The following is a 25,515-nucleotide window of genomic DNA, read 5'->3' as shown; positions in this document are numbered from 1 at the left end:
TCTGCATTGGCTTTAAGATCATACTAAATGTTTTGCTGTTTCTTGTATGTGTATGTGATGTTTCTCATGCCCTACAGCAACCTGAAAAACTTCGAGTCACTCACAAATCTTGTGTATTTGTGCAAGTGTGCCTACATGTATCCACAGTATGTGTGCTTGTGTTTTAAGTCTGTAAATATAAGTGTGTGTGTGTGTGTGTGTGTGTGTGTGTGGTATCTATATATTCTTGAGATCTGGCAGTGATCAGTACACAGCATACATGGTCACAGCAGTCCTGAGTGCATGCTGGGTAAAATCATAAGCACAACCCCTTCTGTCTCATTTTGACCGTTCTCGATCTCCACCCTGTCCTGCCTATTGCTTCCATCACCCAGGATCCAGATCAGCCAATCCCATCAGTGGTAAGGCCTCAGCTTCATCCAGTCACAAGCCAGACGTTTCATCCCCAAGCACCTCCCCCCTAGCGCACAGAGATTTGCATGCTGTCCCTTTCTTTTAGCCTTTTCCTTTTTGTTCACCACTACAGTAGCAGCATGCTTAGCTCATGTGTCGTTTATTTTTTACTTTTCCCCCACAGTTGAGAAGCCGTATGGAGTTGACACGTTTGCCGTCAAACATTTTGTTGTCTTTGTGGCCTTTGTTTTTCACTGTTGAAGCGTTGTATGTTCCCACTGGTGACTGGTGCCACAGTTAATGTCTCCCCACAGCACAGTTAGTTAGAACACAGTTCTAGCCCACCTCATCCTGGTGTGTCTAGACTGTAGCATCTGTATTTGTTCATTCAGACTTTAATTTTTGTGAAGTTTCTGTTTGCCTCCACTGTTGTGTTGTCACTAAAATAGCATTCATTCATTCAAATATAACTTAATCTGTTAAATACCTGACTAGGTTTATACTCCACGCTGAGATATACAAGTAGGAGAAGACATTATAATGTGTCAGATTAACTTTGCTGTTGCTGCACTGTCCCAACAGCATTGGGTCTGTTGATACAGGACATGTTATTAAAGGTTGTACCCCTCCCTTAGCCTTTTCCCAGCCGGTGTCTCAGCCACTGTCAGTATAGTCTAGCCATGCTGCATATTTTAGTGTTTGTTTTATGTACTCTGTCCCAACAGCCGGCAGTCGCTCCAGCTCCCCAGGCAAGCTGCTGGGGCACGGCAGCTACGGCCGGATCCCTCGAGCCACGGTGTCGGCCTCCTCCACGCCGGCAGACAAGCGCAGCAAGATCCCGCGCAGCCAGGGCTGCAGCCGTGAGACCAGCCCCAGCCGGCTGGGCCTCGGTAAGGCCAGGAGCCCGGCACACACTATTTTAGCACAAGTCCGTCCCTTTCTTTAGTAAGCTACTGACTACAGGACTGCTGTCTATGTGGTATAAGTCTGAAACAGTGAATTAATGTAAATTACTGATTTGCTTTTGTGTGGTGAAGGAAAAACAGGAAAATGAAACGCTATATATCACAGTGTTCTTTTCAAATCCACGCCATTAAAATAGCAGCATTGTGAAAAGACTCAGCCATGAGCGCAGCACTGACACGTGCACATCACTGACCACACAGTTGTGCTCGTCACCATAAAGCACATCGGCACATGTACTCATAAGTAACATAACACATGACACAGGCTTATGTAAACAAGTAGACCTGCACTTTCTTATCTGAACTTCCTGATAAAGAGAGAAACTCAGGTTTCTGTTTCGTCCTTTGAAACTGCAGCATTCTCATTTCCTGTACTCAGCACAGATAGTGTTGCTGTGGATCACAAAGCATTGTTGCCTTATTGTGTGCGTGGACAGTGCAGATGACAAAGACGATAGTGTCTCTACCTATGATGGTATTCACTTCCACTAGTTCTCTTGTCATCATGGTGATAGTTTTTGTCTTCAACTAAACATTCCTCACAGATCTATCCTAATGTGTGATTGGTTGACGGGAGCGGATGGTAGGGTATGAAAAGGCATGAAAAATCTATGCCCCGACAGTAAGATATGTTTTTTTTTTTCTTTTGAAACAGAGGGTGAAATCCTGTCAAGTAGAAAAAGAAATGTTCTGGTTTGGCAGTCATACCCATTAGGGTCAAACAGAGTGGCTGGCTAACGCCGCACAGAAACCTAATAACATATGACTAGTTACTCTGTACACCCCAGCAGTTGATGGGTAGGTGCCAGGCAGAGTCATACCTTTGATAGTTTGATTAAACATCCTTTTTACTTTTTATTTGTCAGGGTTGGATTGATGGTCGTCTTTAATGGACTAAAAATCTTTTGAAAAAAATGTTCATGCGCCATTGAAAAATTGTTTCAGTAAGAGGATGTTGAATGTTTCTGATTCAGTGCAGATCCTTCAGTTTTGTTCAACCTATCTTTGCAAAAAGAAAGTTTTTAGTAGTGTCTAGCACCGGGTGCGCTAGTGTTTTGATGAGGGGACGATACTAGAGCCCGACCAACATGGGATTTTTAAGTCCGATACCGATTTTGATATTTGGATTTTAAAATCCGATATATCGGACAATATTCTTTTCCCCCTTTATTTTAAGAAATGCATAACATAAACTAAGATTATCCCTAACATTTGTTATGTTGAGACCATACCCAGATACCGTGACATAATGCAGTACAAAAAGAAACCTTGTTATTATTATAAATAGTACTAAGTGCAGCAAAATATAAGAGTCAATGTATAAAACTACAGAAAACATTTTATACTGATATATATCTGAATATATTAGTACTACTACTAATGAACATTAAATTAAATAGTGTATGTATTGTGGGGCCTGCAAAACAGAATCTATAAAAATAACATCTATCTATCTATCTATCTATCTATCTATGACTCTCTGTTTCTCTTTTAATAGTCATATATCAGCTGTTTATAAACGTTGATGCAGATATATCTGCAAGTAGCTATATCGGCCGTTAAATCCGCGAAACGATAAATCAGGGCTCTAGGATGCTGTTCATGGTTACTGCTTTTACCACAACTTGATGTGTTACTTTCCTAATATTTAAATCACAAACCCTATTGTGTGTATATATATTTTTTATTTAATTTTTTTCATGTATGTGGATGTTGTCACACGTTAACAGCTCGAGTTGCTCTTTAGAGTGTGCAAACTGTCTAACCTTTACTAGCAGTTTGCTGTTTGACCACTGACTCACCCAGCGTTCTGCCGCTGCTTCTACTGTGACTGTTTCTTTTCTTCTCTCCACTTTCATTTCTTCTTTATCTTCTTTTTATTCTCCAGTCTATCTTGCTCTCCCTTTTAGAGCTGGGAACATTAACATGTTGTTGTTGTTATTATTGCGTTAAAGCATTAATTAATTTATCGCAGACAAATTATTTTATCGCACGTTAACACAGTTTTTATTATTATTATTATTATTATTATAATTATTATTTTGAAAGTCCGTTGCTCACTGGCTCTGAGTACACTTCAGTCAAACCATGGGTCACAGGAGGGGCGGGATGTTGATCAGCCTACAAATCCCCCAACCAAACAAGCAGCGGAGGCTTCAGCAACTACGCTGGATGCAGCGTGTGGGAGAAGTAGATAAACAAAAGCTAGACACGCGATCAAATGCCACAGCGAAGTGGATAGCTGCATACTGCTGATTAGTACTGGGGAAGATATCGGTCTTAGGAAAGTTCTTAAAATACACAACGTAGTCGCTTGGCCCCGTGGGGTTGCTCTTTGCTCTTTGATCAGGAGACAATGTTGATATCCTATTTAGTAAACAGTAATAGATTCTGGAAACTCACAAACAGTGAGGATCAGTCTCTCTTCCAATGATTTGTGCTGCGCGTCACATACAAAATGTTAAAGACAATTCAAGTTCGGCGGTGGGTGGGCGTGTGCGTGAGGCGACCACTTCAGCTCACTCTAACAGAGGACACTTGCTGAACATAGATTGTTTATGCTGCAAACCTTTGTTGGGTGTAATAATATTGTATCCTGGAGGCACAGTCTGCAGGTCTTTATACTTTTGGTTTTCTTCTCTCATAACCTCTACCCTTCTTCTTGTCCTCATTTCTGACTCACCACACTCCCCATGAACGAACACTGACATTCCCACCTAACTTGTTGTCCTGACAGCCAGCCTGTGTGTGGTAAAGCTCTTCTTCCTGCTACTCTTCCCTACCGCACGCTAGCCCGGAGCCGCATTCCCCGACCCAGCATGAGTCAGGGTTGCAGTCGCGACACCAGTCGCGAGAGCAGCCGCGACACCAGCCCTGCTCGGGGCTTGCTCCTCTGGGTGAGTACCGTGAGCTAATAGATGTCTGGCTTCTTCTCCCAGTGAGTGTCCCTGTCTTTGCGGCTGTAGTGTCGTATGGCCATTCTACCGCCTGTCTTTGACTGTGCATGCACTAACGGTATCTTTCAGGTGTTAGGGAAGATTACTGTTCCGTGGGGGGTGCAACATATTACTACTGTTATTTATTGTTTTGTTCTTTGATGAAGAATCTTCAAATGTATCTTCTTTATTTTGGACTGTTTTAAGTTTGGTTCATGCGTTTAAATAGTTCTGAATAGTTTCTGTGTTCAAATGTTATACCATCAATAAAGATTGTGGAAGACGTACTGTACTGTAATGGAGGAAGTAGACGCAACAGAAACAACAAGCAATCATTACAGTCAGTATTCATAGCTGATGGTACCCTGCAGCCAGCTGCTGAAGCTCTTATACTGTTACATTCTGGGAAGTGATGTCTTAATTCTGGAGCCGTTGCTTTGTCATCAAGGAATCTAGAAAACAGGAGTTTTGAAGTATGTCACCACTCAGCATTTCACTGCTTTAGTGCTTATTTAGCTTAGCATGGGTCAACTGCTTCTTTGTTGTTGTTTCTGTAGACCAGATCAGTCTAAGAGATGGAGCTGTTGGTCATTTTTAAACTCTCCAGACTTGAAACTGAAGATTGCTTCTATACGTTCTGTTTAAGTAAGCCTTATTTACAGCAGACTGATGAATGCTCACCAATGAATTACACTTCCTCCTTATTTTAGGATTTCTTATTTGTTATGAAGGACAAAGCCACCCCTACTATACTGTACTGTAATATAATTCATGTAGCTGTGAACCTTTTTACACTGCAGAACTAACTGAAATCTCTTGCCAAGTCAAGCCACATCTTAATCTTTTATCAAAACAAGAACAAGCAGTGATTTTGGTTGTGGAATTAGCAGGTTATTTCTAATCTGCTTCATAGAGCAGAAGTCAAAGGTTGATGTAAATATCAAGCTAGAGCCCTCATACATTTATTTTTCAAACTAAAACAAACGCATGACAGAATCAGGTCAGTGAAATCTAATGTCAGTGCAGCAGTGTGACAGCGGCTCCTGAGTCTTACCTCTGAGGTTGGTGTTCTACCTGTAGTCTGTCACTAACCCCCTGGTCTGGGTGTCGGCCACCTCTCTGTCCCCTGCAGCCTCCCGACGTCACTCCCGTTCAACCAGTGCTCTCTCCACAGCTGACCCTCACAGCCAGTCAGGTGACCTGCATGCCCAGCCCTCCCAGCCTCCCAGTCTCTCTCGGTTCTCCCCCAAATTCCACATCTTAGAGGCAATAATGCCTACTGAACCAGCATGCCTCTGTGGTTGTGTTAAGTGTTATGTCTGCAGGCAGCATCCATCATTCACTTACTTATTTCCCCTTCAGAGTATTTTAGAGAATTTTATTCAGTATGTTAGCAAACTGGGAAGGTAAGGATAGTCAAGTTGTATTTGTTTGGCATGCAAAGGGAAACATTATGTGTTCATGCTTGTCCCTTAATCACCACTTTGCATTTTCAGTGCCTTATATATTTCTATTTAGCTGTGATTTTTGTGGAATTGTGATCTATAGCCTTTTATGTGCCTCTGGCATTTTAATTTGTAACATATAAGCTCATATTTGTTGGTTTTCCTCTTTGGTGCATAGTTGGTGCTCTGTATGCTTCATCTCCCAGGGAAAGGGCATAGCTGTAATGTATGCCTGTGCTTTTGCCTAAGAATTTGGTCATCCTCTAATTGGGTTTTTCTTTTGTCACGTGTCTTTTCACTTTGCTTTTGGTGGTTGGAGACCTTGAGAATATTCCCCAGTAGTGATCTTTTCAGCTCATTCATTTACAGTGTATTGCATTCAAATGAGTCCAAAAGAAACAGTAAGAAAACCATCCTTTGCTTTTTCTTTTGTCCAGTCAGGTAAGTTACAATGGCCACATTTCATTTACTGCCAAGCTTCACTCACCGTCTTCCTTTACCTTTTTCTTTTCCCGCTTCCCATCTAGACCGGTATGGTTTGATTCACCAAGCAAGAATCTCTGCGTCAGTCAACGCCATGAGGGTCCTGAACACTGGCACAGAGGTGGAGGCAGCAGTTGCTGATGCTCTGGTAAGATGCTGTGGAATCTTTGCCTTCAGGACAACACATGTTAACAAGTGTGCTGTTATTTAGAGGGTAATGCTGTTAAAGCAGGCACTAAAACAAGGTTTTTATACTGACATGACTAAAATAGTATAATATTGGTTAAATTTGCATCTTCTTCTGCCACTTATCTGGGTCCAGGTCACATAAATTGATTAAACATGATTAAATATATGATTATGAATTATTGCTAAATACAGCTGGGAAGCACTGACAACATTTTTATATAAATGTCAATAAATACTTAATAAATAATTGTAGGCCTTTTTGTCCTGACTCTTCATCATTCTCTGAACAGTATATAAAAAAGCAATTCTTGAGAAACGACACTGCAACGATGCTCACAAACTCTCCTACTATAGCAAACAACAGCATAATTTGGCAAAGTAGAAATAAGTTAAATGTCCGCGGGCGAGTCATCTGACGTGACCTGGCCACCACATCATGGCTGGAACGGCTGGAATAGTGTTGCATGGCTCGGCCCACTTTGTTTCCCCATTTACAGAGCCAGACTGTGAACAAACACTGGATTGTTTTTGGCTATCAGACCGTGAGGAGATATTCACAAAATTTGACAAAAAGACTAGATTTAGTGATCCCACCTTTAAATAGGGCTCAACTTTGTACACTGGTTAAGGGGGTTTTGCCATTAATGAGCAACGTCAGACCCCAACGTTTGGTTTGCTCATTGTTCTGATGGAGCACAGTAAGCATTTCTCTGCAACATACACCAGTGCGAGTTCTTTACTTTGATTAAAGACCTAGATCAGTCCTTCCTGCAATGACTGGTAGAACACACTTGCCATTCTTCCATTGATTTTGCTTTCTGATTTTCAAACATGGAAAAACAGGCTGGCTGCTGAAATCTCATCTAACTCCAATAGCCAAGCAACCAACACCAGTTTGCAGAATAATTTATTCTTTTTTATCTGCAACACACACTTCATAACACATTAACACATTTAACTAGTCGCTCTGTTTAAAGTTCAAGGCTCAGCTGATTTTGAATGAATGTTTTCCAGACTTTAATCGTTTAATGTAAACTAAGTGAGCAGAACGTAGTCAACTTTTGTAAGGGTACCGGCTGGTCTTAGAAAATAAATGTATGTTCATAGATGCTGAATATCATTAAGCCTAAGGGATACATTAAGATGCCATATGTTCCTTCTTTTCTTTATTCTGACCCTTTATTAAGAGTTTCTGAACCATTCCCACATCAGTTAAAATGTAAAATGTCTAATTTTGTCCTCTATTGCATACCCAGAAGGACTGTACTTGTTCTTTGTTCCCCTTTAAATCTCCCTTCTCTCCTCTTTCCCTCTTGGTTGTTTGTTACCATTTCAGCTATTAGGAGACTCCAGGAATAAGGTAGTTGGTCATTTTACATACTGTTCGTATATATCCACGCCATCATGCACTAATCAAGTTGAGAAAACAATGATGCAGCTTGCCTCATAATATTGGCTCATGGCGCCCCTCCACCCCACCCCCCTTTTTATAGATTTTGTAAACAAAATTCTCCCTTGAATTTTAAGCTCATCGCATCCCAGTTGTGTGCTTTTATGGTACCCTGGCAAAGTTTAATTTTTTCACATTGTGTTATAATGTATTGAACTTCATTGTTTTGGTACATTATTCATATGTCTGTATTTCTTTTTTTCAAAAGTCCATAAGATTAAATATGCTCTACTGTTTGCATTTGTAGTCAAGACCTTTGCTTCCTTGTGGCACTGCTTGACTGGCTTTTAATGTTCATTTAAAACAAAAGTTACCCTTAAACCTAAAAGTATCAGAAGAAAACATGAAATGTACAGAAATCTGCATGGCTACCTGATGCAACTGGCAACCTTGTGTCAAAGATTTAGACCTCATGGCTGAGTTTATTTGCCTCAGCACATTTCCTGCTGAGACAGGGTAACATTTAGGTACCATACTGCGTGTCGTACATTTTCTTCACATTCTTCTATCTTTCTCAGAGGAAGCCGTTGAGGCGGAGGTACGAATCACCGGGGATGTACTCTGATGATGATGCCAACAGCGACGCGTCCAGTGCTTGCTCTGAGCGCTCATATGGCTCAAGGAACGGTGGCATCCCCCATTACCTGCGCCAGACAGAGGATGTCGCGGAGATCCTGAACCACTGTGCCAGCTCCAACTGGTCAGAGAGGAAGGAGGGCCTGCTGGGCCTGCAGAATCTCCTCAAGAGCCAGAGGGTACTGAGGTGGGTAATGTTCAGCTTGCTCAAGTGTTACCAAAGGCTGTAACTATGTGTCATCTGCTAAACAGTAAAAGCAGCTGTTTGTGATTGTGTAATAGCTCTGAACGATACGGCAGACATTAGACACTCGAGTTTGAGACTCGGACTCAAGTCCGACTTAAGTCGCACACACACTGACTTCAGACTCGACTTGAGACTCATCTTCAGAAGACTTCAGACTTGACTCAGACTCGAGGTGCGGGACTCATGAACAATGTTTATTTTTAGGAAACTTCTTATGAACTTGCTGTTATTCCACTCCCTCCGTTACCTATAACCTGCCAACACGTAGTATCAGCTGCGCACAGCCACACATGAGTGAGGACAACAAACACCGGCTGATGCTGTGCCATTCATCATCCCCATCAGTCTGGGGGATGTGTTGACTTACATAGTCATTAATTGCAGTGCACATTACATGGTTGTGCTCTGTAAGTAAAAAACAGGTTATAGTTACAGAATTCCTTATAGCTATGCAGGTTTATAAGCAGCCTGGATTGAACGCAGCAGGTGATAGAAAATTCTAGCTCAGAGACTTGTGACTTTACTTGGACTCTAGCTCAAAGACTTGAGACTTGACTTGGACTTTAGCTCAGAGAATTGAGACTTGACTTGGACTCTAGCTCCAAGACTTGAGACTTGACTTGGACTTTAGCTCAGAGACTTGTGACTTTACTTGGACTCTAGCTCAAAGACTTGAGACTTGACTTGGACTTTAGCTCAGAGAATTGAGACTTGACTTGGACTCTAGCTCCAAGACTTGAGACTTGACTTGGACTTTAGCTCAGAGAATTGAGACTTGACTTGGACTCTAGCTCCAAGACTTGAGACTTGACTTGGACTTTAGCTCAGAGACTTGAGACTTGACTTGGACTCTAGTTCAAAGACTTGAGACTTGACTTGGACTCTAGCTCCAAGACTTGAGACTTGACTTGGACTTTAGCTCAGAGACTTGAGACTTGACTTGGACTCTAGCTCAGAGACTTGAGATGTGACTTGGACTCTAGCTCAGAGACTTGAGACTTGACTTGGACTTTAGCTCAGAGACTTGAGACTTGACTTGGACTCTAGCTCAGAGACTTGAGACGTGACTTGGACTCTAGCTCAAAGACTTGAGACTTGACTTGGACTCTAGCTCAAAGACTTGAGATGTGACTTGGACTTTAGCTCAGAGACTTGAGACGTGACTTGGACTCTAGCTCAGAGACTTGAGATGTGACTTGGACTTTAGCTCAGAGACTTGAGACGTGACTTGGACTTTAGCTCAGAGACTTGAGACTTGACTTGGACTCTAGCTCAAAGACTTGAGACTTGACTTGGACTCTAGCTCAAAGACTTGAGACTTGACTTGGACTTTAGCTCAGAGACTTGAGACTTGACTTGGACTCTAGTTCAAAGACTTGAGACGTGACTTGGACTCTAGTTCAAAGACTTGAGACGTGACTTGGACTCTAGCTCAGTGACTTGAGACTTGACTTGGACTCTAGCTCAGAGACTTGAGACGTGACTTGGACTCTAGCTCAGAGACTTGAGACTTGACTTGGACTCTAGCTCAGAGACTTGAGACTTGACTTGGACTCTAGCTCAAAGACTTGAGACTTGACTTGGACTCTAGCTCAGAGACTTGAGACTTGACTTGGACTCTAGCTCAAAGACTTGAGACTTGACTTGGACTCTAGCTCAGAGACTTGAGACGTGACTTGGACTCTAGCTCAGAGACTTGAGACGTGACTTGGACTCTAGCTCAGAGACTTGAGACTTGACTTGGACTCTAGCTCAGAGACTTGAGACATGACTTGGACTTGTGAGCATCTCTGGTCCACATCAAGTGTACTGTGTTAATACTTTTCACACACCTACTTACCTGGTCACACGTGAACTCGCACTTAATTGCTGAATACCTCCAAGCGTGGGTATGGGGGACAGACCCGTTGTCTTGAACTATGCTGAAGGGGGGATAAAAGTGACTAGATTGTCAGAGCATTTCTTAGCACCTACCTTAGCTTTGTAGATACATGAAAGAATGTAAATATTAAGCTCTGCTTTGGAAGATTCTTGGACTTTTAACATGAGAAGCAAATAGAACTATTTGGCAATCCCAGCCATGCTTTACGTCCTGTTTGTCTTCTGTTTATTGCAGCCGAGTGGAGTTGAAGAGACTTTGTGAGATCTTCACAAGGATGTTTGCAGATCCACACAGCAAGGTAAAGAAGATGAATTGTACCAAATGCTCTTCACAACTAATTATTATGATGAAGTGTAAAAGCATGGTATCCAAAATACAGCAATAAACGATGAAGCTGTGACTTTCTTGAAACTAATGAAGTGTGTCTTGTTGCATGGTCTGTCTTGCTGTGGATTTAACAGAGAGTAAGTGTGTTTTTTTTTTTTTTAATCCAAATTATTACAGACGTGAACCTAAATCTGACTGAACGTGAGCAGTTAAATATTATTTTAGTCAAATTGAGCCATGCTGTGTAATAATTTTGAACTGTGCACATGTTGTCAGGTGTTCAGCATGTTCCTGGAGACCCTAGTAGACTTCGTCACAGTACACAGGGAGGACCTGCAGGACTGGCTTTTTGTCCTGCTCACCCAGCTGCTGAAAAAGATGGGGGCAGACCTGCTAGGCTCAGTCCAGGCCAAAGTCCAGAAGGCCCTGGATATCACGAGGTCTGAAACACAAGCCAGGCACCACGGTTACATTTGGAGAGATAGGCCTCTTTAGATTTCTGTCTTTGAGTTTCCCATAAGTAATGTTTCTTTTCTAGTTTACTCTGTCACAGTTTGAGTTGTGATCTCAATTAGTGGTCAACTAGTGTATATCTTTGAGCTGGTTGGTACTCAAAATCAATCTCATAAACTAAAGCTTGTTCGATAATGTATGAGATAAACCGTCTAATACTAAGCAAAAAGTGAACCTCTCATTTCTTATCTTCAGGGAGTCCTTCCCATTTGACCAACAGTTCAACATTCTGATGAGATTTATCGTCGATCAGACTCAGACACCTAATCTCAAGGTAAAGTCAAATGAGAAAGACTGTGATTGTATTTACAGCCAAGATGATTTAGATTGGTTAGTGTGATTAATACAACTTTAGTGAGACATGTGACCAAATGTTTGTTGTCTCTTTAGGTTAAGGTGGCCATTTTGAAGTACATTGAGTCCCTGGCTCGGCAGATGGACCCCACAGACTTTGTCAACTCCAGCGAGACACGCCTGGCCGTATCTCGCATCATCACCTGGACCACTGAACCCAAAAGTTCCGATGTCAGGAAGGTATGGCCATGGTTTTCATCCTGACAATGGGAAAAGTCTTTGCTTAGACAAAACCTAAACATGAAGTTTCCTCTAGAATGATCTTTTTTCTATCCTTCTTCACTGCCTTTTTAAAATTCATATTCATTCTTATTTTCAGTAGGACGTATCTATCACTACATGATTTAACTTTTTAATCTTAATCATTGGAGTGATTAGAGAATATTAACTATTATTTTAGTATTTGGTCAAATAAGGTGTGATACAGAAATAATGGTTAAATCCTATGGTCTAATGTCACAGTTCTAAACCACGGAAATTTAGGGTACACAATTAAATTCTCATGCTTCCAGGTTAATGAAGAGAGGGCACATTAGCTCTCACATTACAAAGACATCTTGTCTTTTAGGTTCTTTTGTTTAGCCTCAAGTGGGTAAGCAAACTTGCTAACAGCTTAGAGACTTGTTTAGTATGACTTTCATGAATTGGTATGAAATTAGATTAAACTGTTAATTGATTTTAGAATATTTATCTGCAGAACAAATCCATCATTCCTAAAACATAAATGTTTGCTTGGCAACCAATCAGAGGACACACTCAACAGCCAGTGGCATCTTGTATACCGCCACAGTTTTTTTCATTTGTAGTCTTCAGCCTGTAGTGTTTGTTTAGCAGCAGTTAATAGGACACTCTCTGTGTGACTAGCCTTGGATCAATGGCCCGTTATCTTCCACTTGTCTGACCCGCGTCATGTTAGCCGTCTGTGTCCCTTATTTTTGTTTGTCCGCTGCTGTTCTTCTAAATGAAAATCCTCACCTAGTTTTAGGGCCTCACCTCTAGGCAAGCTGAACAAATATCTAGGATGGAACAGTTGAAAGATCAGCTGAGTATTGCATCCATATGTGATGGCGGAGGACCTGTGTCATGCTGTAATGCCCATTCTGCCTTGCCAATCTGCCCAGACCCTTCAAAACTGGGTGAGCGAGGAGCTAGCTGGCAGGTCCAGTACTGCAGCCTTACTGTCCGCTGAGGGCAACCAGGAAGAAAGGTGTAAGCAGGTAGAGCCCGCTCCCGCAGCCAATCACAACACGACACGATAAGCACGCAATGCCCCGCCTGCCTGGTGCCTAACCAACACCTTCAACACCGTGAAAACTTGAGTGTGGCATCTCTCACTCACCTCAAACATTTACACTCCAGCTATTTTGCTGTAACAACCTAAAAATCATTCTGTGCTTTGCAAATTGATCACTCACCAAATAATTTTTTTTTTTACAGGAAATGCTTGTTGCTTTGTATGAATGGACTTTTAAGCCAATTTAATTGCTCAACATTGAAGTGAATGCTGTTTAGTTACTACTGTCTGTCTAACACATTTTGTTTGTCTGACTCACCTTAACAGCCTCTCATCCACCTGCATACCTGCATGTTGTTAACATTTTATTTTTGTAAAAAGAGAGAGTCAAAATACATATTAAAAGTAAAGTGTTTGTGTTATATCTGTATGTAAAATGGCAAGTAGCAGTATTCAGAAGCTTTACATAATTCTTTTGCTTTTGTCAAAAGCAACATACAATGAGTGTGCTCAAGCCTGATAGGAACAAGTGCTAGATGTCATTACAAAGTGCTGAGAGTTCGATCTTTCCACAAATTAAGCACTTTTCAATCTCCCCTAATTATACACACTCAGTGGCCACATTATTAGGTACATGTGTACAGTCTAATGCAATCCAATGCAACTTTTCTGCCATAAAGTCTACTTTTATGATGTAACATTGAGATGTTAATTCCATTACATGTTTGAGCGCTGAGGTCCGAGTTATTGTTAGTGTTGTACTTAACAACTGTTCTACTGCATTATATTCAGAGGTTTCTAATATTATGCCCCCCTAATGTATGTAAATGTAAGGACACAAAATTAGAAACACCTTTTCAGTATAATGTAGAAACTTTATGACTGTAGAATTCATGGCAATGTTGTTGTATTGAATTGTAATTGATTGTACAGGTGTAGCTAATAAAGCGGCCACTGAGTGTATATACTGTTACATGTTTCATCCCACTTGAGTTTGCTAGCCTGATGTACAGAATATAATAATATATATATATAATATATATATAATATAATCAGTTCAGTATATAACCCAATAATTTTTCAGTCATATCTCAGCCTAACCTGAACACTCAGACATCGATTAATCCACTCAGCAAACACTTCAGATTTTGCCTCATAATAATCACATATTAGATTTTTCTCTGTATCAAAAGAAATCATGGTGATTCTTGTCTGGACTTCCATGTTTACAGCAATCAGGAACTGCTGGTAGCTAATAAAGCATGACGTGAGTCACGGTGCAGCTTCACCAAAATACATATATAAGCTAAATCCCAAAGCTAACTCACTGACACATTGCAACGGTATACTTAACATTTACATTACCGAAGCATGACGGAAAAGAGAAGGGAAAACAACAGGAGTGACAATAACCAATGTTTTATTCATTCTTTTGGTGGCATATAGTGACAGTGACATCTACCTGTAAAAATAGATTTTTTTTATTTATTAACCCACAAAAATGTGATGGTTGTCCCTCAAATATCTGCTAGAGTAAAAAGACCTTTTCGTTTCTGTCTTCATACAGTATACTGTCTTCTGATGAACCAGAGATCTTCTATTCCACAGCAACCATAGCAAACAAGTACTTTCTACAGCCCCCCTCAAGTTTGATCTGCATTCACTTGCATGTTGCAACACTGATAGAGCCTGAGTCATATGTCCTTGAGTAGTTGTATACTTCTTTAGTTTTCCGCTGACTGCAACGTTGAACACTCACCTTTTAACAATTTCTTTCTACAGGCTAATGTACACGTTAGTCCACCAAGAAGTGAACTGTGGAGCTGAAAAGCTGGTTTCCGTGGTTTTAGACTTTTATTGACCTTTATTAACGTTAGCCTTTGCATTGGATTGGTCCTCTGTGGTTTTACAGATGCTGACCATGTGGAAAATTGTCAAATGCTACAGCAATTCAGTCACAACCTGGATTATCTGAGCTTTATATATAAAAATGTCATAATGGCTTCTCTGACTCACTCTGGTGAAACTGCTGTTAGAAACATGGTCAAGGTATTTCTGGAACCAAGGAAACCATCTGAACGTTTTCTAATGCATTGTGTCCTCCATCCTAACCTGTTGTACTACACTGCCTCCAGGCGGCCCAGGTGGTGCTCATCGCTTTGTTTGAGCTCAACACCCCAGAGTTCACCATGCTGCTGGGAGCGCTGCCCAAAACCTTCCAAGACGGAGCCACCAAACTGCTGCACAACCACCTGAAGAACTCCAGCAACACCAGCAGCAGTGTGGTAAGTCAAATGAAACACTGTAGTATTTCAAATCACTCATACTGGGAACCTGACCCAGGCTCACCTGAGTACCTGTTAAGGGGCCTAGGCTCGTCAAGCAGCCTGCACCTCTTTTGCCTCTGTTACAGAACTTTACTACCTATTATCCAAAGAAAAATCAACTGGACTTGTTTAAAAATACTAGAAGATGTTTCAGCTCATCCAAGAGACTTCTTTACTTCTGAACTGAAGAAGTCTGTGAAGGTTCTCGGTCATCCAGGTCATAGTTATCCAAGAAAGGTTTAAATCAAGGGCAACCGGACTTGGTTAAAGATACTTAAAGACGTTTTAACCTGTTATTGTTTATTGTTCTATTGCTTTGAGGACCACATCCTATGAGCTATATTGTGAGTACTAGCAAGTACTAGTAATAACTGCTTTAGATTGGCTGGACCATTGGTCAGAAACCCCACAATCTTGAAGTTGTTTCTTACCGTTGTTACCTTATGTAGCTGTGTTTAAACTCACTCTGTAGCAGCTCACCTTTCCTCGGGCTTGTTGCCTTTTAGCCTGAATAGTAGTTTCCGGTTATATACTGCCCTACGTGTGTGGATTCAGGACTAAAGTATAATATGACTTTAGGTTATTGTCTACTGTTTTGGCAAAGGTCATTCTCTGTTCATTTTGACAGGATGGCCCCGCCCCTAGTTTTTTTACCTAGCCTGCTAGAGTTCACGAATTTACCTTTGAGTGGCTGGATACCGCCTGCTTCAGAGGGTTGTTTATTAATCCGTATAAGAATAAGGAGGAGGAGATGGGTATATATAAGAAAACATCCTTTATTCAGTTCTCAACAAAGGGTACAGATGATACAGTGGTTGTACAATTCCTGTTAAGGGACAAAGTTATATGTTAGTTACTGTATATGGTATAAAAGTTATGGTATAGTTATTCCTGCAAATCCAGTCTTGTAAGCCTCGGTGAGAACTAGAAGGTCTCTGAAGTGGTAACATCTTCTAAATTTCTACCTTCATATATACTAGGCAGTAAGAGTAGAGTTTTCATGGCCCTATTTGTGCTTCCTCTTCCCTCCCTTTCTTCGAGAGGCAACGTTCAGTTCTACAGAAGCCCAGCTCAGACGAAAAATTGTGTATCAACCCTCAAAGGAGACCATACAGTAGTAACGACAAAGCTAGATGCTCGTAGATCAGTAGGACCATCAGACAGCAGCGTTGCGACATTTATATTTCTTTATTGTTTCCTTGCCTTCCAGGGGTCTCCGAGCAACACCATTGGCCGGACGCCGTCGCGCCACACCCCCAGCAGAACCAGCCCCCTCACCTCTCCCACAAACTGTTCCCACGGAGGGCTGTCTCCAAGGTAGCCAATCACCGATCTGTTATTAAACAGTTACCTACAACACACCGCACCTCCTGTCCTACTGCATGGCCGTGGTTTAATGGATGGTGGACATGGATACTGCTGCTAACTGACTAACAAACTAACGCGGAACCTAGGAGGCGGGTTGGTAGGAGCATCACACTGAGTGAGTTGCTCAGAGAGGTTACAACACATCCTTTCTCCAAGCATTTTTGGTAGAAATAAAGAAGCCAAAAGTTTTTCGCAACAGATCAAATACAACCCACAAAACACATTTTACCCACAACTGATAACATTTTTACTACCTTAATAAAACATTTGATAACCAGACTATTTGATGTTGTCATACAAGGCTGTTAATATACAGTAGACAACAGGGGAGGTCCATGCACCTTTTTGTCTCCTGTGTCAGCGTAATGTGGACCCCTGACTTATAATTACGCTTCCCTCAATATAGTGTGTTTCTCTCTGACAGCAGCTCACTCGCCTGATGCACTGGACAGTCATTTTATCTGCCACCCAAACACATATTGTATCTTCTGGTTGTAATGACCTTAGTTGAACTTAAAGTACACTTCATATTGAGCTAAAACATGTGGAAAATGGCCCCTCACTCATGACAATTCTTATTTTATGTAAAGCTGACTTAGTGGGATTCCACTACTTTCCAATGCTCTCCTCTGAATTAACACTTTCCTATAACCTTAAAGCTCAGACTAGTTTCTGTTTGTCTTTTCTCTTTCTCTCTCTGCACACTTGTTGTTTTCCTCTTCCTCCTCCCCTCCTCTTGTTGATTTCCATCCGCCTCGCCTCGCTCTCTCACTCCTGTCTGTCCATCCTTCCCTCCCGGCTGCGCTGTGGCAACAGTCGGTTGTGGGGTTGGGGTGTCGACGGACTGTCAAAGCACACCCCTAGCCCTCCTCCTCCTCCTCCGCCCCACTCCACCCCTGCTGCCCCCTCCCTAAGGGTCCTGCGCAGAGCATATTCACCCAGGTAAAGAGGCGGGCTGAGACACAAAGGAGATTATTCCCTGAAGGAAGCCAGACCCTGATCCTTCTAAGTTGACAGTATCGGATTAGTTTTCATGTGTGTCAGTTTCTCACAGAATGCATATTACTCCATCATCTCTAATCAAATGAAAAAAAAATGTATCAATTAAATTTACATTGCTTCAAAGGATGAGCTGATGTGGTGTGTGTCCAATTCAAAATAGACAATGAAACGACAGTTTACATACACCTGGCCTTTCCCTTTCTAAAACCTAATCTAACCTGGCCAACACTTTGCATGGTGGCAACACTAATACATGCTTGTGTTTCTTCTCCAGATATGCTTGTCATGTAAATTGTGTGTATATTTCTTTCTGTGTTTGTGTGTCTGGTAGCATGATGGAGTATGACACCGAGAACATGAACTCGGAAGAGATCTACAGCTCGCTGCGCGGTGTCACCGAAGCCATCCAGAGCTTCAGCTACCGGAGCCAGGAGGACCTGAATGAGCCAATCAGACAGGAGGGCAAGAGGGATGATGCAGTATGTCGTAACATTTGCAACTTCTTCAGTTGTCTCTCAACTGAAGAATAGGCTTGCTATAATCATTCCTGCTGTTCATACTTGTCATTACCAGATCCTTTTATAATGTGCTTTCAATGTAAGTGATCATCATTAAAAACAGTGGCATTAATCCTGTCTCATATCTTCCCACCTACCCTTCTGTCTGACAGGCAGGACGAGAAGGCGTGTCGTCCTCTACTGGCTCTGACGCCCGCCTGGGCTTAGACATGGTGGAAGGGGGCCGCACCGCCTTAGACAACAAGACGTCACTACTCAACACGCCATCACCTCGCTCGTTCTCTGGGCCACGGGGCCGCGAGTTCGCTCCTTATGGCTACGGAGAAACAATCTGCACATATGACAAGAGCGCCCTGAAGGAGGCTGTCTTTGACGATGACGTGGAGCAGTTCCGAGACTGTGAGTTCATACCACCGGCGATGTAATTATCGCAGCAGACAGAAATCATACAACATAAAGCACGTACCTTGTGAGTTTTGGAAGTGTTCTCATTCTGGAACAAAGTAGTTTTAATCCCCTGCTTGATTTTAAAGTATTGTCCCTTGCATATTATGTCACTGACGTATATTTCACACATGCACAGAATGTGCTGCAACCATCTTGCATACACTTATCAAACTGTGGCTTCAATAGACACTCTTAAAGGCATTTTCTCAATTCACTTACAGCTGAGGTGCTCTGATACAGACAACTAAAACGTTTTGTTCTCTTTATTCAGTGTCTTACAGTATATGCTTACTCCTGAGGGTCACAGTGTTTTGTGATTTCGAGCTTAAGTGAAGAAAATCTGAGATAATTTTTTGTAGTTTTGAAGAAACTGACATTTTCATTGTTGTTGTTTGCTTACTTTCTTAGTTCTGGTCAAAAATGTAAAAAGAGTGTCACGGGACAAGGACAAGTTGTGTCCACAAGCTTTCAGTCTTGACTTTTCCCTTATCATTCTGCATCCATCATTCCCCCATTGTGTAATGTTCTGTATCATATCATTTTGACAACATAAATGAAGACACCTTACAAGGCTACCTCTGTTAAGTGGTGTTGACACCTCACCCACGATTGTGGCAATGATTTTTTGTTTTAGATTTGACTCTTGACTTGGTTAGTTGGCTGAACATTACATTTCTACAAGATGACAGAAGAAATAGTGCAAGGAGGTGAACCTTTCTCTGCATTATGTTTACCACAAACTCAGGTGTGAGTCTGCAGCTCCTCCACAAGCCAGTCTGTGCGTCAGTTGTTGTTGCCGTCATCACATCCTTTGCTCTGCACCCTCCTGTCTCCCCTCTGTCCCTCACCTCTCCACCTCCATCCCTCCTCCACCCCCTCCTCTCCAGGCCGGCGTCAGGAAAGTGGTGAAAACAAGATGATGTTCCCCAAGGTCTTTGCTCCTGGTAAAGGTGCCTCCCCTGCCTGGCTGTTTTGCTGGCTGTCTTAGAAACTGACCGACAGACTTGATGACTGAACAACTGAGTGACCGACTATTTACTGACTGCAGCTTCACTCAACTCACTCTTTGTGCATTATACACTCAGTTCTCTCAATTCCATCACCATTTATCATGGTGTTCAAATTCTTTTAACTCCACCTACTACCCGTGTGTTCACTAAGTCCAACCTGTCCTGCTTTTTCTGCAGAACTAGCTGGTGCCTTGATGCTTTTACTAACAGTTGTGGCATTCTCTGTGATTAACTGAATCTTTGCGTGGTTGTGTTAGTATGTCTAATACATCTTTAGAGATTCTTCTCAACAACTGAATATCTAGACACCTGCAGCTCCAGAACAGTATACATGAAATTAGCTTAATTACACTAACAACTACAGCAATTTAATAATCTATATAATATAACACATAGACATTATGTCAACTTGACATGGACAACCATTGACAAAATAAATATATAACATCTAGGGATCGATCCCTATAGGCAGCGATCAGCTGATTTTACTCACAGAGCCTCTGGCTTCAGCTGCGGCTGCTTCAGGTGTAGTTGGTTTGATTGGCGGGATTTGCAGCCTCTCTATTCCTCTGCTTGCTTCTTTAGACTTTTCAGTGTTCTTTAGGGACTTGTTTAATCAAAAGTTAGTTAGTCTTTCCTCATATACTACTACTGTGAGAATGAACTAACTGGATGCGGAGCGATCTGATACAATTTCCAAATGTTTTTATGTAACAGATATTTGAAACAAGAAAAAAATAAAATAGATAACCTTGCTTGTCCATAACAACAATAAAAATAATAATAGGCTATTAATCAACTACTATGGCTTCTACAGGTGGGATTTTATTCAGGGTATCAAATGAAGTACTGGTATCAGTATCACTTTAAGGGTACTGGTTTTGGTACTAGTATCATAAAATTTTAAATGATACCCAACCCTAATAACATCACATGTTAGAATTAAGTTGCACAGCCATTCACTGTATAGACAAACTTAAATTTTTTATGTTCAAAACCATAGGCTTTTCAAGCCATTTAAAATGTGAGGTCATTTTTTGTCCTGTAGAGCTATGACTTTAGGCTGTCATTGCATGGCCAGCTTTAAACTTTGATGTGCATTGAGAGACGTGTTCCTCATACAGAATGCACTACGCTGTCCATCTGTGCATCTTGACATCATGTCACTTTATGTTCAGCCTTAAAATTGCAACTTCCTCTAAACAAGTAAAAACGTGTATATTGAAATTACAATCCATTTTGTCGTGACAGACAGAATATGAGATATGACTTTACTTGAAAATGTATTTGCATTGGAAACCAATTTTCCCGAAGCATAGGAAGTTTTTTCTACTAGTCTTGAAACAATTGAAGATGAAATGACTGATGGATGACGCTAAGATTGGATCATTTTTTGGCCATGGCAACATGTCAGTAGCTGTATTTGTGATGCACAATATGATGTGTAACTTTTATTTCTCATCCTCTCTTGGCGAGCAGTCGGCCATGACCACTCAGACCTGGTGGCCGACCTGCTTAAGGAACTGTCCAATCACAACGAGCGTTCTGAGGAGCGTAAAGTCGCCCTGGTGGAGCTGCTGAAGATCACACGTGAAGACAGCCTGTCTGTGTGGGATGAACACTTTAAAACCATTCTCCTCCTCCTGCTGGAGACCCTGGGTGATAAAGACGTACGTTCTGTGATGGCTCTACATGTGACTCAGAGCGAGTGTGCTTCTGTAGAGGTTTGCTGATTATAGTACAATAAAACTGTTAATGTTTGTGTGTGGAGGATGTTGATTCCCTCTGAGCTTAACAGGCACCAGTGGGAATCACACTCCTGAGTGTATGTAAGGTAGGTATGTTTAATTCAGTTTCAATTCAATTCCAACAGCACAACAACAGCAAAGGTGGTAGTGGTGCAGATATCAATAAATATGAATAATAGTACTAATAATGACAATTATTAATGTGAATAATAGTAGGATAATAATAATAATTGTAGCAGTGAGGGAGAGGAGGAGGGAGGAGCTCAGTACATCATGGGAGGCAGCCTAGGCCCATAGCAGCATATCTGAGGGATGGTTCAGGGTTGTGTGGATATTCAGCAAGTATTCAAGAATGAAATAGCAGGATATCTCTACCTTTAAGTGATTGTCCGCTGTTTCCCCCAGCACACCATCCGTGCCATGGCCCTGCGTGTGCTGAAAGAAATTCTGAGGAACCAGCCGGCCCGCTTCAAAAACTACGCTGAGCTAACCATCATGAAGACCCTGGAGGCTCATAAAGACTCTCACAAGGAGGTACACAGCTCCCATATTAAAACTGCAGAATACATATGGGGGGGGTTTGCAGATCAAGCTTAAAATACACAGTTTAGATAGATAGTTAGATAATGTGTTAAGAAACTGTTGCCTATTTATACATCCAGCAGATACGGAGGGACAGTATTTATTTGGAGTTGTGTTTGTGTCCACCGGGAGGCTAAACAGCTGCAGAGTTTGTGTTGTGTTCATAAGATACAAGCTAAGTTACTACAAATAGTAAAAACATGGTCTCTAAAACAGCCTCTCTGGGTAGCGACTGTAACTATTACAAGTGCCCCAGGAACAGCTTTTGACCATAACTTAGAAAAACTTTATTTTATATTGATTTATTATATTCAATCAAGTGGATTTGTCACATGAAATAATTTAAGATGCATTCACAGTGAAATTTTATATTATTGATCTTAATTGCGTTGATGTGCTTTTAGGTGGTGCGTGCAGCCGAGGAGGCGGCGTCCACCCTGGCCGGCTCCATCCACCCAGAGCAGTGCATCAAGGTGCTGTGCCCTATTGTGCAGACAGCTGACTACCCCATAAACCTGGCTGCCATCAAGATGCAAACCAAAGTCATTGAACGCATCGCCAAGGACTCCTTACTGCAGCTGCTGCCCGACATCATTCCTGGACTCCTGCAGGTCTGCGCCCGAGGATTAAACGTTACATGCTGCAGTTCAGACACTGCAAGAGTTTCATAGAAATATAGATTTGGACTGCTGCATTTTATTCTATTAGTTACTCAAAAAACCTGAAATTGTTTTATTCTTTAGTTCTGACTGAACACTCACAGTCTCAGAATCTGATCAAACTTGCGAAAGTGTACTAATTTATTATTAGATAACAGAATTGCAGTGGTTTTTGGAGAAGACACAGCAGAGACATCTTTGTCAGCTCTAAAAGGCATATTTGGACACTGGGAATTATTTGCCTTATTTGTCCCTGGAAATGTTTGCGTGTACTCTGCACTCTTTGTGACTCTTCACATGTTCCTGCTAACCGTGCGTGTGTGCGTGCGTGCGTGTGTGTGTGTGTGTGTGTGTGTGTGTGTGTGTGTATGCGTGATGCGTGATGCTGTCTTGTCTCTCTGCAGGGCTATGACAACACAGAGAGCAGTGTTCGCAAGGCTAGCGTGTTCTGTCTGGTGGCTATCTACTCTGTAATTGGCGAGGACCTGAAACCTCACCTGGCACAGCTAACAGGCAGCAAGGTACTGACTGTCACACACACACACCCACAGTTACCAAAACCTCTTCAACAGATGCAGAGCCTTATCATCTTCCCATGTTGTTATTTCTCAGCAGGCTTCAAGCGTGTGTCCAGTTCTAAAGCACAGGGTCATATTTGCCCTACTTTCTCTACATGTGACCTTGGGTTGAGGTCTGAGGGTCAGTTTCTCCTGAATGGAGGGACCCTCCCCAACCCACCCCCACCCTCCAACTACTATCTCTTGAACAGCTGGTTATTTGAAAGGAGTTTGATACGTGCAGTATTGAACGAGTGTGGCCGAGTAAGCACTGTCGCATTCAAGTTGTACTTTGAGTTGTAGTCTTAGTGCAAACAAAAGTTTAGACTCGACCCAAACCACTTTTGTTGTGATATCCAGATCGGATGTAGAGGCATATTCTTCAGGAGTATCCAGCTGAATATGGTCATGAAATTGAAAATGAGTTGGATTTTTGTATTCAATGCTTATTCGTCCAAAGCCCACATCAAGGCATTATAAAATATACTAATATAATGTTGCCAATATTAGTGAAAAGTATATTTTGATTGAATGATACAGGAATTTAAATTTCAGTGTTTCCCTTTGACCTCTTCTGCACATCTAATAACATCAGCTGTGAGATCATTTAATGTTCAGCATCATTTGGAAGAATTTCAAGAATTGTTGCACATCACAGCGGTATCGTCTTTCCTTTCACAAGAGATGGTCCTCTGTTCTCTAACCTATTGGGAAAAGCATACAGCAGCCACTCTGATCAGTTAAGTCAGTAGGAGCCTTCATATTTTAAGAACATCCATGATGAGCCTCTGCTGAGCAAGAGCTATAGAAAGTGTGTGGATCATGGCTAAAATCTCTGATGCTGCAGGAGTTCCAGCAAATTATTAGCATGCAGTGTTCAAGGTATCCTTAGTCATTAAATAAAATATTCCCAAAGTAAGCAGTTTATCATTACTGTAAGTAAGTACATTGACTTTGACCTGTGTCTTCCTTTTTACTATTGGTACCTTGTTGGTGATCTAAAATTCAAGACTTATGCTTATTCAGATCTTAGAAATGTGAGATAAAATAGATCTATTTTTGAGAAACTGTATAAATGTTATAACACAATGAATGCCAGGCTTTTCTATTCTGGTTATAATTGACAACTAATTGGTAACAAAAACCAGTATTGCCAGTATGGCTCCCAAACATTTTCTTTTATGACACTTTAATGGAATGCAATGTCTGCTCGCAAACTCTCAGATGCATATGTCCATTTTAACCAAAGACTGATATTTCTCTTTCCCTGAAGAAGTAGATTTAATCGGGAAAAAATCTAAGACCTAAAGTCTGAAAGAATTAGCATCATTTTTGTAGAGATGTTTGTTCTCCTTTCCTCTCCTGTAAATTATCTCATGACCCCTCAGATTTCTCCTGTGAGCCCTTGTGTGGGCCACTGAGCTACATGATGGTGTACAAATAGGTGAATACACAAAAAAATATGAAGAAAAAAGTTTTAAATCAAACAAAGGATGAGTCTTGAACTGCTCACAACTCATAGATGCATACAATCCTGGTCTCAAGTACCCATAGTGTTGCTTTAAACATATCTTTAGCCAAAATGTTGGGTGAAAGTGAATGTTTTGCTTTCCATCCTCCAGTTTGACACAACACGTTCCAGAAGTCCTGCTTCTTCAGAGAACTTCTTAAAGAACATAACTAATAAGACCTTAAAGAATGTCCCATGTGATACTACTACTCACCATATGCAAGGAAATATGAATATCTCCTGTCTTTTCTTGTTTGCAGATGAAGTTACTGAACCTGTACATCAAGCGGGCCCAGACGACCAACAGCAATAGCAGCAGTTCCTCAGACGTCTCCTCTCACAGCTAATGGAGGGAGGTTTCATTTGGAAACCCTGTGGACGAACGGCGTTCCAGGATTTCCAGGGCATAGACACGCTTCTTTCCGACTTCACCATCTCTGAGCTTCCCCTCCTCATCAGAACTCAAGCTTTGCTGCGTTTTTCTCCTGTGTCGAGGAGATCCTCTCAGCAACCTATTTGTCGTTTAGTCCTCCTCCCTACCTTTGCTCCAGAAACTTTTGAATGTAACTGTGGGTTGGTTTTAGACTGGTGGGGAGGGACTCAACACATTTGGAGTTTTTGGATCTAGGAATGCACCTTTCTTCCTCCACAGTTCCCACAACCCCCACACCGCCTTTTGTCAATGGAAGCATGTTTCTCCTTGAGCCCACATTTGGTAGAATAAGGAGTTCATGCATGATGCCGTGAAATATTCATCATCAGATTGGAGGAAATGTTATCGTGCAAGAGAAAC

At 41.6% G+C, this 25,515-nt stretch overlaps 1 protein-coding gene across 1 annotated transcript; it reads left to right on the top strand.

The window, feature by feature from the left end:
- Positions 1–302: 302 nt before the first annotated feature.
- On the top strand, positions 303–25,174 carry LOC119919232 (CLIP-associating protein 1-B-like; the record flags this gene model as incomplete). Its single annotated transcript, XM_038739676.1, has 20 exons — positions 303–401; positions 1,119–1,283; positions 6,267–6,370; positions 7,748–7,771; positions 8,380–8,624; positions 10,801–10,864; positions 11,028–11,030; positions 11,170–11,333; positions 11,602–11,680; positions 11,797–11,940; positions 15,130–15,279; positions 16,532–16,638; positions 18,023–18,170; positions 18,362–18,608; positions 19,544–19,606; positions 21,146–21,336; positions 21,820–21,948; positions 22,401–22,607; positions 23,060–23,176; positions 24,983–25,174. Coding segments are annotated over 20 exons (2,537 nt in total), but the record flags the coding sequence as incomplete, so codon positions are not given.
- Between the last annotated feature and the right edge of the window lie 341 nt (positions 25,175–25,515).

Source organism: Micropterus salmoides, unplaced genomic scaffold (assembly GCF_014851395.1).
Source record: "Micropterus salmoides isolate LMB-PRFRI ecotype aquatic unplaced genomic scaffold, ASM1485139v1 Ms_hic_scaffold_263, whole genome shotgun sequence".
Classification (NCBI taxonomy): Eukaryota; Metazoa; Chordata; class Actinopteri; order Centrarchiformes; family Centrarchidae; genus Micropterus; species Micropterus salmoides.
This window is presented reverse-complemented; position numbering and strand designations above follow the sequence as displayed.